At 30.8% G+C, this 19,640-nt stretch overlaps 7 protein-coding genes and 3 non-coding genes across 10 annotated transcripts; 7 read left to right on the top strand and 3 right to left on the bottom strand.

The window, feature by feature from the left end:
* Positions 1-547: 547 nt before the first annotated feature.
* On the top strand, positions 548-1,603 carry FUS3 (mitogen-activated serine/threonine-protein kinase FUS3; the record flags this gene model as incomplete). Its single annotated transcript, XM_046081332.1, has 1 exon — positions 548-1,603. One exon carries the CDS (start codon positions 548-550, stop codon positions 1,601-1,603), a length of 1,056 nt encoding a protein of 351 aa, XP_045935737.1.
* A 1,269-nt stretch (positions 1,604-2,872) lies between these two features.
* ACH1 (acetyl-CoA hydrolase) lies at positions 2,873-4,438 on the top strand (the record flags this gene model as incomplete). Its single annotated transcript, XM_046081331.1, has 1 exon — positions 2,873-4,438. The coding sequence occupies one exon, from the start codon at positions 2,873-2,875 to the stop codon at positions 4,436-4,438; it is 1,566 nt and encodes a 521-aa protein (XP_045935736.1).
* Positions 4,439-4,824: 386 nt separating this feature from the next.
* On the bottom strand, positions 4,825-7,485 carry SCDLUD_001584 (Zn(II)2Cys6 transcription factor domain-containing protein; the record flags this gene model as incomplete). Its single annotated transcript, XM_046081330.1, has 1 exon — positions 4,825-7,485. The coding sequence occupies one exon, from the start codon at positions 7,483-7,485 to the stop codon at positions 4,825-4,827; it is 2,661 nt and encodes an 886-aa protein (XP_045935735.1).
* A 1,345-nt stretch (positions 7,486-8,830) lies between these two features.
* On the bottom strand, positions 8,831-9,466 carry SCDLUD_001583 (Mg-dependent acid phosphatase; the record flags this gene model as incomplete). Its single annotated transcript, XM_046081329.1, has 1 exon — positions 8,831-9,466. The coding sequence occupies one exon, from the start codon at positions 9,464-9,466 to the stop codon at positions 8,831-8,833; it is 636 nt and encodes a 211-aa protein (XP_045935734.1).
* A 200-nt stretch (positions 9,467-9,666) lies between these two features.
* SCDLUD_001582 lies at positions 9,667-9,740 on the bottom strand. Its single transcript has one exon. It is a non-coding gene; the product is annotated as a tRNA-Ile (tRNA).
* A 377-nt stretch (positions 9,741-10,117) lies between these two features.
* On the top strand, positions 10,118-10,191 carry SCDLUD_001581. Its single transcript has one exon. It is a non-coding gene; the product is annotated as a tRNA-Ile (tRNA).
* Positions 10,192-10,621: 430 nt separating this feature from the next.
* On the top strand, positions 10,622-13,447 carry SCDLUD_001580 (Zn(II)2Cys6 transcription factor domain-containing protein; the record flags this gene model as incomplete). The annotated part of the gene is made up of 1 exon (XM_046081328.1): positions 10,622-13,447. One exon carries the CDS (start codon positions 10,622-10,624, stop codon positions 13,445-13,447), a length of 2,826 nt encoding a protein of 941 aa, XP_045935733.1.
* A 1,459-nt stretch (positions 13,448-14,906) lies between these two features.
* Positions 14,907-16,643, top strand: SCDLUD_001579 (uncharacterized protein; the record flags this gene model as incomplete). Its single annotated transcript, XM_046081327.1, has 1 exon — positions 14,907-16,643. The coding sequence occupies one exon, from the start codon at positions 14,907-14,909 to the stop codon at positions 16,641-16,643; it is 1,737 nt and encodes a 578-aa protein (XP_045935732.1).
* Positions 16,644-17,231: 588 nt separating this feature from the next.
* On the top strand, positions 17,232-17,395 carry SCDLUD_001578. Its single transcript has 2 exons — positions 17,232-17,269; positions 17,351-17,395. It is a non-coding gene; the product is annotated as a tRNA-Leu (tRNA).
* A 750-nt stretch (positions 17,396-18,145) lies between these two features.
* On the top strand, positions 18,146-19,513 carry MET17 (bifunctional cysteine synthase/O-acetylhomoserine aminocarboxypropyltransferase MET17; the record flags this gene model as incomplete). The annotated part of the gene is made up of 1 exon (XM_046081326.1): positions 18,146-19,513. One exon carries the CDS (start codon positions 18,146-18,148, stop codon positions 19,511-19,513), a length of 1,368 nt encoding a protein of 455 aa, XP_045935731.1.
* Positions 19,514-19,640: the final 127 nt, after the last annotated feature.

The raw sequence follows: 19,640 nt of genomic DNA, 5'->3' as shown, positions 1-19,640 counted from the left end.
ATTACATATATGACTACACATTTACTTCTTTCAGTATATAGACAGTAACGCGTTACCTCAAAAACATATATGTGTGGATAAATAGATAAGTAGAAAGATTGTTCCAATGGTAACGACGTTTATTGAAAATTATTTTCATAAATACAAAATCAAGAATAAACAAACCTCAAAAACACATATGAAACACAAATATATACAAATATATTAATATACAGCATAGTTAACTTATTGATTATACTTTATTTCCTTTTTTTTTTTTTTTTTTTTTTTTTTTTTTTTTTTTTACGTTTCAACCTTGTTTAAATAATTTGGTCTTCATATTGGATTATACTTGATTATTTAATAACTTAAATGAAATCAGATTGGCTGAAAAGAGGATATATAAAAACACTGACTATGTTTAGTCTTTTTTCTTTCTATTTTTTGTCCAATGTGATATATATTTATATATTTAATATTACATGTATCTCCCACTTAGTAGAAATATAAAACCGATCAACTTAAAATTAAGTAAATATTAGCAAGTAACACAAAACGATTAGATAAGATGGGCAAGAAAATTGTATTTAATATAAGCAGTGATTTCCAATTAAAGGCATTATTAGGCGAGGGTGCATATGGTATAGTTTGTAGCGCAATCCACAAACCAACAGGAGAACTAGTAGCCATTAAAAAAATCGAACCATTTTCAAAACCGTTATTCAGTTTACGTACGCTAAGGGAAATCAAAATATTAAAACAATTCCGACATGAGAATATCATTTCTATATTTGATATACAGAAACCATCGAGTTTTGAAGAATTTAATGAAGTTTACATAATCCAAGAGTTGATGCAAACTGATTTGCATAAGGTGATTTGTACACAAACCTTAAGTGACGATCACATCCAATATTTCACATATCAAATCTTGAGAGCATTAAAAACACTCCACGGCAGTAATATCATTCACAGAGATTTGAAACCGTCCAATTTATTAATCAACTCCAATTGCGATCTTAAAGTTTGCGATTTCGGCTTAGCAAGAATAGATGGTAGTGATAGTAGGGTCAATACTGATGAGTTGAATATGAATATGACAGAATATGTTGCCACTAGATGGTATAGAGCACCAGAAGTTATGTTAACCGCATCCCAATATAGTAAATCGATAGATATCTGGTCATGTGGGTGCATCTTGGCCGAGTTATTTTTAAAAAGACCATTGTTCCCGGGGAAGGATTACAGACATCAATTACTATTAATGTTTGAAGTGTTGGGGACACCGAGAGGCGAAACGTTATTGAAAATACCAAGTAAAAGAGCTAGGGAATACATTGGTAGCTTACCACAGTACAATCCAATTGATTGGATGGAAATACTACCCAAAAATGTGAATCCTATGGGTATTGATCTATTGGCCAGAATGCTATGTTTTGACGCTGACAAAAGAATATCAGCAACTGATGCATTGAAACATCCGTACTTGGCTAATTATCATGATCCAAATGACGAACCTGATGGGCACCCAATATCTAGTGATTTTTTTGAATTTGACTACTTTAAAGATCGGTTAAGTACGAAAGATTTGAAGAAGCTCTTATGGAACGAAATATTTAACTAATTGGTGCTAAATGGTTGCTGCGTGCAGTATTTAAGGTAGTGGACCATTTTTTTTATGTGGATTGCAACTTGTTTTGACCGGGGCTAATGCGCGAGGAGCATCGGATAAAAATGCACTTTTTGCCCAATCGTTTTTTTTTTGTTTACTTTTTTTTTTTTTTTTTTTTTATTTATATTTTTTTAACCGAACTCGGGTACGTAAAGAGATTGGAGAGAATAGAAAATGGTGTAGCAAATAAAGTTGAGTATATACGTTGCAACAAGAATATCTCATTAGGAATAATATTTACTCCAATAAATACAAGATGCTATTAGATTTAAGAATAACTAAATTTAATGATTTTTTAAAGAGTATTAGAATAAGCACTATCATTTTATACGATACAATTGATACAGTTTCTCTTTAACTCCTTTTTTTTTTTTTTTTTTTTTTTTTTTTGTCCATTCATCCTCGTAATTTTTTCATCTTACTCCCTCCCCTTATTTTATTTTTTTTAATATATAGAAATAACTACCCTATTACAAAATGGATAATGTATATATAATGATTTTAGCAGAGTTTTTGCTCTCTATTTTTTTTTTTTTATTCTGATGATAGTTTAATTTATCCGAGTGGCAGATAAGCGGTAGAGAGACAAAGGTTACGGTATATATGGATAAGCAGAATCAGCTATTTTATTTTATTTATATTAACCGATTTTGTCATTCAAAAAAAAAGAATAAAATAAAATAATAATAAATTGTACGTCGATTAATTATAATTATAATTATTCATTTTCATCTGAGATCTCACACTCTTTCATTTTATCTTTTGTCCCCCCCTGCCAATCCTGAAAATGTAATGAGCTGGGCGGTAAACTTAAAAAAAAAAAAACACTCAAATAACAAATAAGCTTGAGCCTTTTAAATTTCATTTTCAACCTCTTTTTTTTTTTTTTTCTTTCCTTGTTCGAGTCTTTTTACTTTTAAATTTTTTTTTTTTCTCCCCCCCATAAAAAAAGATTTGAACATACAGAGCAATGTGTATATAAACTCTGGTTTATTTCAACAAGCTACTTTTCATTCTCCTTTTTCTTTTTCTTTTTGTTTTTGTTTTTCTGTCCCTCTTTTTAGACTGCTTCCCCACCCTTTTCATTTTTACTTTCATTTTTATTTTTATTTTTATTTTTATTTTTTTTTTTTTTTATATTTAAATGAAATTAAATTGATCTAGGCGCTACTGCGAAAATCATTTATAGAAATAAACACACACACATACACTACAGGAATAATGTCCCAATTATTGAAACAAAGAGTTAGATATGCTCCATACTTGAAAAAATTAAAGCAACCTGAAGAATTGGTTCCATTATTTAAGGATGGTCAATACATTGGTTGGTCTGGTTTCACCGGTGTTGGTGCACCAAAGGTCATTCCAGATGCAATTGCTGATCATGTTGAAAAGAACAATTTGCAAGGCAAGTTGCAATTTAACTTGTTTGTTGGTGCCTCTGCCGGACCAGAAGAATCCAGATGGGCCACTAATTCTATGATTAGAAAGAGAGCCCCACACCAAGTCGGTAAGCCAATTTCTGCCGCCATTAATGATGGTAGAACTCTGTTTTTTGACAAACATTTGTCCATGTTCCCACAAGACTTAACTTATGGTTTTTACACTAAAGATAGAAATGATGGCAAGATTTTGGACTACAGTATTATTGAAGCTACTGCTATTAAGGAAGATGGTTCCATTGTCCCTGGTCCATCTGTGGGTGGTTCTCCAGAGTTTATTTCTGTTTCTGACAAGGTTATTATTGAATTGAATACTGCAACTCCATCTTTTGAAGGTTTGCACGACATCGACATGCCAGTAAACCCACCATTTAGAAAGCCATATCCATACACCTCTCCTTCTGATAAATCTGGCTTGGATTCCATTCCAGTTGATCCAGAGCGTGTTATTGCTATTGTTGAATCCACAGTTAAAGATAAAGTTCCACCAAACACTCCATCTGACGCAAAAAGTAGGGCCATTGCTGGTCATTTGGTTGAATTTTTTGAAGATGAAGTCAAACACGGTAGATTACCAGAAAACTTGCATCCATTACAAAGTGGTATTGGTAACATTGCTAATGCTGTTATTGAAGGTTTGACCGGTGCTTCTTTCAAACATTTGACTGTTTGGACAGAAGTTTTGCAAGATTCTTTCTTGGATTTGTTTGAAAATGGTTCTCTAGATTATGCTACCTCTACCAGTATCAGATTGACCGAAAAGGGTTTTGAAAAGTTTTTTAACAACTGGGATGATTACTCCAAGAAGTTATGTTTGAGATCCCAGGTGGTTTCCAATAACCCAGAAATTATTCGTCGTTTAGGTGTTATTGCTATGAACACCCCTGTTGAATTTGATATCTATGCTCATGCTAACAGTACCAATGTTTCTGGTTCTAAGATGTTGCATGGTATTGGTGGTTCTGCCGATTTCTTGAGAAATGCCAAGTTGTCTATTATGCACGCTCCATCTGCCAGACCAACAAAGACTGACCCAACTGGTATCTCTACTGTTGTTCCATTTGCCTCCCATGTTGATCAAACCGAACATGATTTGGATGTTTTGGTTACCGAGCAAGGGTTGGCTGATGTAAGGGGTTTGGCTCCAAGAGAAAGAGCCCGTGTTATTATCGAAAAGTGTGCTCATCCAGATTACAAAGATAGTTTGAAGGAATACTTGGAAAGAGCCGAATTTTACGCTAAGCAAAAGAAATGTTTGCATGAACCACATATGTTGAAGAATGCTTTCAAATTCCATTTGAATTTGGCTGAAAAGGGTACTATGAAGGTTGACAAATGGGATTAAGGGGTGATCAGGTTCCAGGGCAATTTTTTTCTTTTACTTATTCTGCAAATATAATTTTGAGTGTGTTATGAGATGACTTATGAGATGCAGAGAAAATATTTTTCCTATATATTTACTACGTTTTTTATAATTATTTATTCCTTTAAAATTTTTTTTTTTTGTTTTGTTTTGTTTTGTTTTGTTTTGTTTTAGTTTGTTTTGTTTTAGTTTGTTTTGGTTTTTTCTTAGCTTTTTAACATCGTCATTAAAATAGAAAGTAAAAGAGAGAGAAGGAAGTAGAATTGGGATTGTGTTTGGTAAGATTTAGTTTTTTTTTTTTTTTTTTCTTTTTTTTTTTTTCAAAAAATGTAACCCGCTTGTGTATAGTATCTCATTTTATTTACAGCTTATACGATAAATGCGCTCAGATTCTTTTCAATATTGTGTGTACTACTAATACGATCATCTTGAAATAAGATCATAGATCTATCTTTTTTTATTTTATTTATCAAGCTAAAATCCAGTACAGGTGTACTATATTGTAAAGTAACCAACTCGCTTTCCATTATATCGTAATCGGAATCGTATAACCCAGTGGGTAAAACACATCTTTTGCTTTTCTCTTTTGGGCAATCGTTAAATCCATTTGTGGTAGTATAGTTGGTACCGCTTAAAGAGTTGCGCCATTTTGTGACTATATAATTTACGTATTCATAGTGCGTAATTCCGTTATTTAAGCCATTATCATTGTACGCACCATTTACAGGATGATTAGGAGCGTTGGAATAACTGTTAGTTAAGAATATATCGGAAGGTTCCATTTTTGGTGAAGAAGTACTATTAGTATCTGTACGATAAAATGCGCCTTCATTTACTGGCATAACATAAAAATATCCATCACCTGAAGTTTCTTCAGGTATGGTGATCAGGGGATCCACATGAAAGTAATTCTCTCTCTTAATCACACTAGTAGTAAAAGATTTAATTGGCACTTCTTTTAAATTCCTAAGTACTCTAGCTCTATATCGTTGTTCTGGCTTATCATCGAAACCATCAGGAATTAAGTTTGTAATAGGGAACATTATAATAATAAACCATCGTCTTCGGAGAAAAGAATATGCTCTGAATGAATATTCTGCATATAATTTTAACGAATTTTCCGGCAAATTTTTAAACAACGAGCTGAACGTAAATCCATTTAAATTTGATGGACCGAGCAATTCAGCCCTTTGTAAAAAAATAATTTCTGGAAACATATTAACTAATATTGTGCCTAAAGTATGATAAAAACTATAATACACTTTCTTAATAGATAAAAGCTTATCGCTCTCATCCAGAGAGCTTATACAATAGGCTTCCCCAGGTATAATAATATTAAATTTAAAAATTAATTCAATTATTTTGTCCACTGGCAAAGTTAAAGCTCTACTAGTGTCCATTTTTTGGAAAAATTCGTTACTATAAAACCAAACAAAAAAATCATGTAACAATAAATAATCATATCCAATCTTCTCCAAAGTTTTTTTAAAACAAGTATTAGTAGCTTCTAGTATAAAATCTTTGGCAAACATGTCAATAATCGTTTCAAGTTCAATCAAACAATCTACAGGGTATCTTGGGTAATATATAGCGCTGGTAGCATATTGAAAAGAAAGCACCCTTAAATATGGATTTTTGTCAATTTTTTCAATACTCATGGCATTACTAATATAGCTTTTAATTATATTTGCGTTGAATTCTACCATTGAAGTATAGTGGATTTCAGTTAATCTCCCCATGTCCAACCCGAGTTCAGTAAATTCAAAAACTGAGGAAATACAACAAAGAGAAGTACTTAACCTAGTAGGAACCAATGTATTTTTTGTTTCAATGGTTTGAATTACTTTGTCTAATAGTGTCCTTAACGAGGACAATCCTTTGGTCTTGCTCAAGCTCCGTAATTTATCTAAGCACTGTCTCTCTCTGTGTATTATATATTTTGATTCTTTTATATAGCTAATATTATTTTTATCATCTACCAGCTTGAAATACTCTTCCAATCTCATTAATTTTTTTTTTAATATGTTTTCTAGGTTGTGCAAAACTGGTATGAGATACACGTCTAAAGTTGATTCATTTGCATAACTTATTCCACTGGATAAAGAATTTTGATATAAAATCCTCGCCATAATTGCCTCTTTGAGTTCAACTCCGCCAAATGGCACTTTTTGATGCGCTGGAACTGTTATAGGATAATGTGGTATCATAGGTATTTCGCTTACTTTATAATAGATAATTTTTGAACCATTTATGTCCACGTTGTTCGATGATCTTCCCCTGAGCTCAATTTCAGTATCGCTAGGGATAAAAACGGGGATTCGTTTCTTGACAATGGGGTAGACATTTTCTTTAATGTTGACCACTTTTAGTTTTAATAATCGGTTTTTATTTTGTAATTCAGATAATTTTTTCAGTTGTAACGGTGTCATTTCGGTAAATGAACATGGTTTTTTATTATGATTCCGAGTATAATTATCAGCAGGAATGAGCAATTGTTTTTTCAGTTTGGCATTGCGGCAATTATTGCATTCAGGCAACGTTTCATCACATTTAATTCTTTTTAATTTACAATTAGTACAGCCATATCTAGAATTTGTGTGTCTACTTCTTTTATTGTTCTTTTCTGTTTTAGTTTCGTCTATTGTAACATGAAAGTTGTTAGTAATACAAGTATCAGTTGTATCTATAGATAAAATATCAGCTGTATCCATAGGTACAAGATCATAAGTATCCTGATACTGTTCCAAAGTTATTGGTTCTTCTTCTTCTTCTTCTTCTTCTTTCATTTGTTGTTGTTGAATGTGCTGGGTTTTAGGTTCCGAGAAATTTAATTGTGGGAAAATTGAGCTATTGTAATCAGTAACATTATTATTAGAAGTAGTAATGTTAGATTGAACATCATTGTAATGATAATAACTGGACATTATACTAAATGGATCCATATCGAATTTTTCTACTTCATCATTATGGAAATTATTATTAGAACCATCTTCGGCATTCGTTTGGTCATAATTGTTGACATTATTCATTCTCACACTTTGCCTGGAATTATATTAATTTTGTTTCCAAATTTATAAAAAAAAAATAAAATACTATGGTTATTTATTTTTTTTTTTTTTTAATGTGAATTCTTTTACTGAAAAAATCACTCTGTTAAAGAGTAAAAATATTCTTGGTATTTTTCAGATTTTCTCAAGAAAAGGAAAAGGGGGAGGGAAAAAGTGAAAGGATAAGATGTTAAATTAGTTATTATATATATATATATAGACCGGGAATTGGTGTATAATTAATATATTTAAAATAGAGAAGAAGCATAGAAGGAGTTCTACGAGTTATGATTGTTTATTATGATGACATTTATTATTAGATTATTTCAATAACAATCAGATACTAAAGGCAAATGTTAAAAGACGGAAGAAAAGTAGGAAGAGGGGAGAGTGGAAGATGTTATAATAATACAAACTTTGACTGATGTCAGTACTAATAATAATAATAATAATAATAACAATAGAAATAAGTAGTAGTAATAATAACAACAATAAATTGATTAGTATATAAAAATTGGGAAACAATTATTTTGTATTATTGAATTCAAGCCTAGTTAATCTTTTTGTATTTTTCTTTTCTTTTTTTTCCCCGAATGGTGTGAACTTTGGTATTATTTTTATAAAATGGAATCGGTGATATGCACAGGTTTCTAAATCTTCACTTGTTGAATTATTTATCATAAAATAAATTTATTAAACCAAAAACAGTACAAGTTAAAATTATATGCAGAGGAAATGCCTGTTTTATATATAATTGCACATTCGTAATTATAACTTTATTTGTTTACTTTTTATCTTAAACTTCAATCAAATAAAAAGAAAACTAAAATTCTTGTAAATATAAATATTGCTCATGTGTGTATTATCCTATTTGGAAATCACTGTTGGGAATAAGCATCATCAAATTTCTAATGTTTTTATATATCCCTAAATAATAGCACTCAATTACCTATTTTATATCAAAAGTGTAATTGTTTAGTCAGTGGTATGTTTTGAGATTCTTTTCCGGAAAATCTTCAAAAAACAATAATGTTCAAGATAATTTAATCTATATTAAATTTTTGTCATTTACAATTAGTTAAAAATATTTATCGCAGTTATTCACTCACCAGCTTATATCATTATTATTATCATTGTTACCTCGCTACTTTTTAGATTTTAACAAATAAATAAATAAATAAAAAAATAAAAAAAAAAGCAAACTAAAATAGGGTAAATTTTTGTTTTGCTTATACGCATATACACACTCTCAATTTATGTCCTCACTTCGTCCCTCCACCGAACATCACACAGTAACTTAGAAACAGCAGCTCACAATTATCAATAGCTATAAGCTCTTCAGATACTCTTGATAGATTTCCCAAGTTAAGCCTTCATCGGGATTCTTAACAAATACAAATTTGCAACCCTTACGCTTTTCAACTTCTATATTTCTTCTCTCGTCGTCAAACAAAACAACTCTTAGGTTGTTTTTTTTCTTTTCTTTATTGTTATCGCCATCAACTGTGGGATACAATTCATTAAGCGCATTGTTTATGTGATGCTGTTTCGAATGGTCTCCCCATTGAAAGGCATCAAAAATATCATATAACGAAATAATATTGTTGGGTGCGTTGCTAGTGGCTCCATCTTCTATTTGTATGGTAAACATATGCAACAATTCAATCGCTATATTTGGTGCCCATGTTCTGGAAGCAGTAACCAATTTAACTCCATTCTTGTGTAAATCGATTAAAATACGTGGAATATCTGGGAAATACTCCAATTCGTAACCATAAGAGTCAACTACTCTAGTAACTATTCCATTTTTTTGTTGTTTTTCTGTAGCTATTGGTTTGAATGGTGGCGATAAATGTGTATCGCAATAGCATGGCCATACTGTGTAATCTAAATCAAAAAATGCCACATCTGGATAATTAGCAGTTTGTTTATCCTGAGGGGGGTTTTTTCCAGTGGGTCGCATTATTTTAATTTTTATTATTACTTTAATATTTTTTTAAAAATGTTAAAACTTCACCTTTTGTTATATTGTATATATATTTATATTTATAAAGGTGCGCTCATTTCTGGTACAAGAAGAATATAAATATGTTATAAAAAAAAAAAAAAAAAAACGGTCCTAAAATCATTTTTTAAACTGAAAAAGAAAAAAAAAAAAAGGATTGGTTCCTAGCAGGATCGAACTGCTGATCCCCGCGTTATTAGCACGGTGCCTTAACCAACTGGGCCAAGGAACCAAAATCACGGTTTATTTTAATATCAAACATTAATAATAAATATTATAACTAGTAAATATTATAACTAGTAAATATTATAACTAGTAAATATTATAACTAGTAAATATGACTAATAAGCATGATTAGTAATTTAGTAATATACTGTAGCCACGGATAACCAGAATCAAGTATGAAATAAAAAAAAAAATAAGCATAAGCTCGAGAATGATTAAGAAAAGTATAAAAGGGAAGGCTATCCTTCATGATTGATTTATAGTTTTAAATAATCTTTACTATATATGAAAACCTAAATAAAATAAGAAATCAATTACCATAATCCGAGACCATAATTACTATGAGTAGGGTTGAGTTATGCTTGTAATAACATAAATGATTTTGGTTCCTTGGCCCAGTTGGTTAAGGCACCGTGCTAATAACGCGGGGATCAGCAGTTCGATCCTGCTAGGAACCAATCCTTTTTTTTTTTTTCTTTTTCAGTTTAAAAAATGATTTTAGGACCGTTTTTTTTTTTTTATTAGGTTTGTGATAACCTCGGAAAGAAAATGAAAAACAAGAGGAAAGCGAGAGGGGGGAGAAAGTACAGCTGATTTATTATAATCTTTTTTTTTTTTTTTTTTTTTTTTTTATTTGCAGTTTAAAAATAATTAAAAATAAATGATATAAATGTCAATTTCGAGCTTGGTTGTAATTTTTTTTTTCTTTTTTTCCTTTTTCTTAAATTCTCTAATGCAGATCTCGAATGTTTTTGTTTTTGTTTTTGTTTTTTTTACACATACAAATGTATTTACGAATATGTTTACTAAGAAAAAAAATTAATTTTTTTTTTCTTTTTTTTTTTCATAAAATTAAATTAAAAAAAAAATACGTATGATCATCTAGTAATGCTCAATAACAATAACGACAAAAATGCTAATAATAACTTTGCTGCACAATCTTTCGTAGATAAAGATCAGAACTTATTAACTGCTAATTTCAATAATGTTGAGGATCTCGATCCTATAATTTTAGACTTTATTGAGGATATTAATAGTACCTCTATTAACGATACTGCTATTTTCAGTGGAACTACCAGTAGCGATAATAATAATAATAATAATAATAATAATAATAATAATAATAATAATAATAATAATAATAATAATAATACTAATAACGCCCAATATGAATTAACTTCTTTGGAAAGCAGAGATACAATAAATCCAGTTTCTAAACAGAACAACGATAATACAAGACATAGTAGTAATAATATTAATAACAGTATTCCTGTTTCTACTACAACTTTAAATATTAATTTGTCTCGAAGAAGGAGGCATAGAAACTCTAGACTAGGTTGCGCTAACTGTAAAAAAAGAAAAATTAAATGTGATGAATCATTACCTGAGTGTCAAAATTGTAGTCAAGCTAAAATTAGAAATCCCTCGGTGGTCTGTTCATATTTGAAACTAAGTGCAAAAGAACTTGAAAATTTGGCTATTTTGCAAAATGAGACTAAATTATATAACTTAAAAGTGGTTAATGTGAATAATAATTTATATCCGATTCTTATGACTAAAATGTTGTCTAACAACAATTATAGTTCTAGTATGAGCATTGAAGACTATGTTGACGTCGATGAAATCCCCATGATTCCACATTATCCGATAACTGTCCCTGCATCTCAAAAAAGAATATTTGGTGTTGAAATTGAAGAAGCTATTGTTGCCCGAAATTCTTATCAAGATCTGTTACAAAATGGTCTCAATTATGCTAATCAGGATAGCATTGAAGTTTATCTGTTACCAGCTTTTCAAAATCTAGAACATGTGTTAAGAAACAAAATCTTAAAATTGCAAAAATATTGTAATAGCATCAATAGTATTAGTAAACGCAACATCAATGGCCTAGAAAGTATCATACTACGGGAGAAAACTTGCATAGGAAATTTAAAATCTATTATACACAAGAAAGGTTTAGTTGCGCTGAGGAAAACATTAGGTGAGATCATTAGGATCTCTACTGGTCATGATATTCAGAAAAATAACAATCTTGTACCTATCTCCTTAACTACATCTGCAATATGTGTGTCTTTTGTTTTCCAAATTGTTGATCATGGTGTGGACTGTGGAAAGCTGTCTTATACACATTATAATTCAATAATTGAATTCAGCACCAGTCTTGTTTTGGGTGCTCTAAAATCTGGACAATTTGAAAAGATAGATAAAAATTGCTATTTTGGTTTACTTTGCATTAGTTATATTCCAGCTACTCTCTATTTCCCGAAATATCCAATTGACTGTTTAATTGAATTTAAAAGGGTGCTTGATAGCTTTGCAACAGTTTTTATCATAGACAATGCAGACACTACTACCAGCAGGTTGCAATTCAGACAAGGGGTTGAAGATTTGGGATTAAATTATCTACTTTTAAAGGATTTTTTAGATTGGTTTTTACATTTATTTTCAACTTGCTATGATATAAACAGAAGCCTAAGTTTGCCGATTGATAAAATAATTGAGTTGCGAAATAAATTTTATAACATGCTTCCTAGAGAAACTTACTGCATTATTAATATAAATAATAATTTGCACAGAAAATCCCAAGATATTTTGCAAACCTCCATTAAAAAAGTGTTTTATAGTTTTTATCATACTTTGGGCGTAATGCTTATCAACATTTTGCCAGACATTATTTTTGTGTATAGAACTGAATTAATTGGTGCTTCTACTTTTAATGGTTTCTCATATTCTAATCTTTTCAAAGGTGTCAACGGCAACAATGAATTAAAGCAATATTGCGAATACTCCTTTAGAGTCTATACTTTTTTCCAAAGGAGATGGATGTCCATGTTGAAATTTCCGATCAAGAAATTATCACTCGAGAGATTAAGGGCAGATATGACTGAAAGATTTAAGGCTAGGCATTTGAGAAATTTAAGAGAAGTTCCTATTAAGACATTTATCAATACCATTATTGAAAGGAAACATTATTTCCATATAGATCCAATGTATTCGGTATTGGCATCTAAGATTTCTACTGCTATTCCTACAGATGTGACCAATGTCGGAAATAATTATACTGCTACTGCTACTGATGATGATGATGATGATGATGATGGGCACTTTTATTGTATTCCTATTGATGAAAGTTCATTTTATGTTGATTTGGCTGAGGAACAACAGGCTAGTTCTCCTGAATATACTAGCAAAGGTGGTTCTTATTCGTCAGATACTTATAATACGGAAGAAGAAAAAGAAAGTCAGCTGTCAACTTCTTTAGTAGATACCGGAAGTACCACAATCACAGATCATTCAATAGATAGTGTTTCTTATATTAGTGGAACTGTTAAAAATAAGCAACAGAAGGGGAAATTGCCGTCCATGTTATTTAACAGATTAACTGACAAGTCCGATATACAACAAATTACTCAAGAATTAGAAACCATTTTAAATTTTAGGCCAGTGACTAATAAGAACAGTAATAGTAAGAATAAGAATACGAATAAGAATTATAACAATGATATTGATAATAAACAGTTAACATTATTACCTAGTGGATTATATGAGATTGATTTTGATATTATGAAATGTAACTTTGTTACGATGAAATTTGGTGTTCCTATGCCTGATTTCAGTATTTTCCAAGAGGTAACCTTAGATCGTCATATTATTCTGTACAAAGATGATAGAGTTGTAAATTACGAGGGAGTTATTGATGCATTTAGTGTTTAGTTGTTCACATTTTCTTTTTTCTTTTTTTTTTTTTTCCTTTTTTTTACTCTACTGTTATCGTTAAAAGAAACAGAATATATAGTATATATTTGTTATCAAATAGTGTGTTAAAGTAACTGTGCAGTGTAGGAGAGGGTATATAATATTACTTCCCATAATCGCGATTAATTTGCTTATGGCAACCAATGAAATATTTGCTCAACTATAATGTAATTTTTCATTGTAATAATGGTTAATTATATAATTTTAACAAGAATATATTATATTATTAATGAATAGTTGTAACATTATGCACCAAGAATCATAGTATTATGATGAAAAAAAGACAAATACATCGTTTTCGTCATATAATGTACGTGCTTCGTGTCTATATCCACTTTGTACTTTTCTCTGTTTATGACATACAACCTATGTCAATAACTCATATAATAATAGTTAATATATACATATATATATATTGCTCAAAGTTGTGTATTAAAAAAGTTGTCTTTACTGGTACCAACGACTAAATGTATAAAAAGTGTGTAATTTGGTAAACCTTCATGTTGGATTAAAACAGCTATCAAATGAAACAAAATCTATAGATGTAAATTTATTCGCTTTTACTTATTCAATCAGTCTTGCTCTCAAGATAATATGGCATTGGATAATCATGGAAAACAATATATGTTCACTTACAACCAATATTTTGTTAATCGAGGAATAAGAAGTGGAAATTGCATATATTTAATTTCCAATCAGTTGGAATAAAAGATTTAATTTTGGATCTTTGCAGATACTTCAGAGGTAACAGTTTAGAATGGGTGTGCATTAGTAACTAGAAGATATAGAGTTATAAATGTGCAGTAGGAAAAAAAACGTTGTAACATAAAGTGTATAATACACTGGTTGTTATTATTTTGGAGCAAGTATTCGCGATGTAAGATCTTATTTGATATTTTTTCTTTTTCTTTTTCTTATCTTTTTAGTTTTTTTTCCACATAATTTTTTTTTTTCCTGCCGCTTCAAAAGAAAAAAGTGAAAAATAAAAAAATGGCTTGTTAGATTTAAACGCGGTAAAAGTCTGCTTATCAATTTCAACATTTTCCTTTAATAAATAATAATAATAATAATAATAAAGGACTGATTCGAGCTTTTTTTTTAAAAAACTATTAATATTATCGCTAATGATATTATTATAGATCTACAGCCTTAGAGCTAAGATTACTAATTATTAAGCATGAAATAAAGAAATTGTTGAAATGAAATAAATAAATAAATAAATATATATTTAAAAAAAAAAAAATTAATATATATAAGAGGAAGCCAATAAAACATAATTCCAAAAGTAATGCTTAATTATTTCTCCCTTTAATTTTTATTCTCATTCATTTATGACTAGACATAGAAGAGCAAGCCTAATTGTGCCAAACTATTGAACCTAATAAAATAAAATAAAAATAAATAAATAAAATAAAGTATGACTGCTGTTACTTTGGATAAAGTATACTATTTAGATGAATTAAAATATAAACCAGACTTAACAAAGTTTGAAAAGGAATTTAAGCCAAAGATCGACACTTACAAAACAAAGATCAAGGAAAATATTCCAAAGGAAGCTACATTACCAAAAGTTTTGAAAGATGGTACCGAGTTGCCAGAAGATTTTGACACCGCTGCATTTAAAGGCGCCTCGAAAATTGGTGAATTATCAGGAATCATGACTCCGAAAGAATTGAAGATTGTTAAGTTACCAGGTGTTGAAATTGTTGATAAAATTGCAAAGGGTGAATTGACTAGTGTTGAAACTATTACTGCTTTTATTAAGCAGGCAGCTATTGCTATTCAAGTTACCAACTGTGCTATGGAATTTTTTCCAGAAGAAGCCTTAGCTAGAGCCAAAGAATTGGACGAGTACTACGAAAAGACTGGTAAAACTGTTGGTCCATTGCACGGTTTGCCATTTTCTCTGAAGGAACATTATGCTTATAAAGGTAAAAATACTAATGCTGGCTTTGTTAGTATGATTGACAACTTTACTGAAGAAGATGCTTTAACTACTGAAATCTTCCGTAAAGCAGGAGCCGTCTTTTATATTAGAACCACCCAACCACAAAGTTTGATGTGTTTAGATTCCTATAATAACTTGGTTGGGCGCTGCAGTAACCCGCATAACACTGCTTTGAGTCCAGGTGGATCAACAAGTGGTGAGGCTGCTTTAATTGCTCTAAATGGGTCTCCATTAGGTACCGGTAGTGATATCGGTGGTAGTATTCGTGCACCAGCTGCGTTTTGTAATATTTGGGGTTTTAAACCAACTAATAAAAGGGTCTCATTGAAAGGTGCAATTGCTAGTTATACCGATATGTCTAATGAGTTTGTTCTGTGCTCTGTCGGTCCATTGGCTAACAACCCAGAAGATATCAAATTGTACATGTCTACCTTTTTAGATGCTGAACCATGGAAAGCAGACAACTATATGTTGCGTATGCCATGGAGAAAAGATGTCAAACTTGATCTTGAAAATTTAAAGATTGGTATTGTTTATGATGACAGTGTTGTTAAACCTGCTCCACCAATGTTGAGAGCTTTGAAGTTGGCTGCTGAATCCTTGAAAAAGGCAGGGGCCACGGTCCTTGAATGGGAGGCTTTAGATGTGCCGGAAGCAATGGATATTGTTAATACTTGTTATAATATTGACGGTAACCACAACCATGTCAGTAGATATGAGGAAAGTGGAGAACCTTTGAATCCGTTAAGTGAAAATCATTTGAGGTTTGGGCATGGTTTTGAGCAATTGTCTATTTTAGATGGATTGAGATATGTCCATAGAAGAGACGATTTGAGACAAAAATATAACGACCGAATGAATGAATTGGGAGTTGACTACATTTTAACACCAAGTTATTTTGCACCAGCCGCTATTCCACACAAAATTAAATATTGGGGCTACACTGCTTTGTACAACATTTTGGACTTACCAGGTGTCACTTTTCCAACTGGTTTGGTTACTGATGCCAAGATTGATACTAAAGATGTTGAATATAAACCACGTAATGATTTGGAGGCTTATGAATATCCTTTGTATGATGAAAAGATCTATGATAGCCAACCTATTGCCTTGACTTTACATGGTAGAAGATATTATGATGAAGAAACTGTTGAAGCTTCCAAAATCATTCAGAAAATTATTTCAGAAGCAGCTAGTTCTGCTTAAGGAGAATACAGATGGAAAATAAAAGTTTAAATAAGGATATAAAAATATGTATTATTAACTTTATATATTTTTAAATGTATTTACAGCTATATCTTGCAAGCTTTTTTTATGAGATTTTTTTTTTTTTTTTTTTTTTTTTTTTCCATCAGTTTGGTTAGAGTTAAAATAAAGCATGTTGATCTTATTTTCTAGATCTCTTCTACTTGGAAAAAGTGCTTGATTGTGCAAGTATAGGTAAGTATTTATAATTAGAAAAGTGGTTTAAATAGTTATTTCTGTAAATTTGTTTGCATTTTTTTTTTTTTTTTCTTTATAGCAAGAGGTAGGAATGGATAGGGAAATGGGTATGAGAGGAAAGAAAAAAAGGTTTATTTATTTCTTGATATGTAAAGTCAACAGATAGAAATAGTTGTATTTATTTTCTACGGAATGATTTTATATATTAAAAAGTAAACAAAAACAAAAACAAAAATAAAAATCAAAAAAAAAAAAAGAATTAACATTTTTATGTTTTATGTTTTATGTTATATTTTTTATATTTTTGGATGTACAACATAGCAAAGTTATTAATGTATTATTTCAACTTAAGAGAGTTTGGCCGAGTGGTTAAGGCGTCAGATTTAGGTTTAAAGAGGTTCATTCGCACTGAAAGGTGCTAGTGAGCTTCGCAACTGTAAGCCCAGTTTACCTTGAAATTCAAGATAAATACTCTGATATCTACGGATGCGCGGGTTCGAATCCCGTAGCTCTCATAAGTTATTTATTTTTTTTTTTTCATTTTTTTTTTCCGTTTTTATTATTCAAAATACCACAAGAAAAAAGTTTAGTAAGAGGTACCCAAGCAATGGTTTGTTGCCACAGATATTGCCGTAGTTATAAGCATAAATAGAAATTTATTTATTTATTTATTTATTTATTTATTTATTTATTTATTTATTGTTTGCACGTGATGCATAATACTTTCAATAAATAAATTATAGTGTATATATTTTTTTCACACCACAATTTTTGTTTTTTACGTGCTTTTTGAATAATTATTATTACAAGATCAGTCAGAGCTGTCCTTCGAATAATTAATAACATTATTAACATCACGTGGTTTTGGTCTAAAACTACCTTAAATGTAATGAAAACTGTGATTTTATCCATCTTTTATTAGAACAAATACTCGAATATTAAACTATTAAATATCACTAAACACACACAATGAAAACTGTGGATGTTTTATTTTTATTTTTCCCTCTTTCTCTTTTCCTCTTCTTCCTCTTCTTCTTTCCCCCCGGTTTGTTTCCAACAAGTGGAATGCTAAAATATTCAATATACACACACATATATATATATAAACAAGTAAAAACGAATAATCACAAACTTTTCCAAATTATCCTTCTTCTTAATGACTATGAAAGTTTGATTTTGTACTTTTTTGCTTGTCTTTTCGTTCCTTATATCGTTAAAAAAAAGACAAAAACAAAAACAAAAACACAAACAAAAACAAATCACAAATGTCTGAAGAAAAAAGAGTAAAGAGAACTACCCACTTTGAAACTTTGCAATTGCACGCTGGCCAAGATCCAGATAATGATGCCCACAGACCAAGAGCTGTTCCAATCTATGCCACCTCTTCCTACTGTTTCAATGACTCCAAGCACGGCGCCCAATTGTTTGGTTTGGAAGTTCCAGGTTACATCTACTCTCGTATTATGAATCCAACTACAGATGTTTTCGAGAAAAGAATTGCTTCCCTAGAAGGTGGTTTGGCTGCGGTTGCCACTTCTTCCGGTCAAGCCGCCCAAAGTTTAGCCATTTTTGCATTGGCTGGTGCTGGTGATAATATTATCTCCACTTCTTTCTTATACGGTGGTACCTATAACCAATTCAAGGTTACCTTTAAAAGATTGGGTATTGAAACTAGATTTGTTGAAGGTGACGACCCAAAAAACTTTGAAAAACTTTTTGATGAAAAAACAAAAGCTGTGTATTTGGAATCCATTGGCAATCCAAAATACAATGTTCCGGATTTTGAAAGTATTGTTGCTGTTGCTCATAAACACGGTATCCCAGTTGTGGTTGACAATACTTGTGGTGCAGGTGGTTACTTCTGTCAACCTTTTAAACATGGTGCCGATATTATCTGTCATTCTGCTACAAAAATGATTAATGGTATGGGTAACACCATCGGTGGTATTATCGTCGACAGCGGTAGATTCCCATGGAAAGACTATCCAGAGAAGTTCCCTCAATTCAGTAAACCATCTGAAGGTTACCATGGTATGATTTTCAATGATACATTTGGTCCAGCCGCTTATATTGCCCATGTCAGAACTGAATGGTTAAGAGATATTGGTCCAACTTTAAATCCATTTGGATCTTTCTTAATGATACAGGGCTTGCAAACTTTGTCTTTAAGAGCCAGCAACCAGGCAGCAAACGCTTTAAAATTGGCCAGGTTTTTCGAAAAATCTCCATACGTTGCTTGGGTTTCTTATCCAGGTTTGGAATCTCACTCTCACCATGCTAATGCCAAAAAATACTTGACAAATGGTTTTGGTACCATCTTATCCTTCGGTGTTAAAGAAATTCCAAACTTTGATAAATCTATCGAAGAAAGTGATCCATTTAAGGCTTCTGGCCCTCAAGTTGTAGACAGCTTGGAAATGATTGCCGATGTTGCCAATATTGGTGACTCCAAAACATTGGCTATTGCTCCATATTTCACTACTCATCAACAATTATCCCACGAAGAAAAATTGGCTTCCGGTGTTACAAAAGATTTGATTCGTGTGTCTGTTGGTGGTGAACACATTGATGATATTATTTACGACTTTGAACAAGCTTTCGCTAAAGTGTTTGGTAATGCTGTTCCAAATTAAGAGTTGGAATAAAATAAAATAAAAAATAAAAAAAATAAAAAAAATAAAAAATAAAAAATATATATATATTATATTATATATATATATTGTTAGTCTGTGAATTTAATGTGATTATTATAATAGTATG

Source organism: Saccharomycodes ludwigii, chromosome II (assembly GCF_020623625.1).
Source record: "Saccharomycodes ludwigii strain NBRC 1722 chromosome II, whole genome shotgun sequence".
NCBI lineage: Eukaryota > Fungi > Ascomycota > Saccharomycetes > Saccharomycodales > Saccharomycodaceae > Saccharomycodes > Saccharomycodes ludwigii.
The sequence above is the reverse complement of the archived record's forward strand: the minus strand, read 5'-3'. Positions and strand labels throughout refer to the sequence as shown.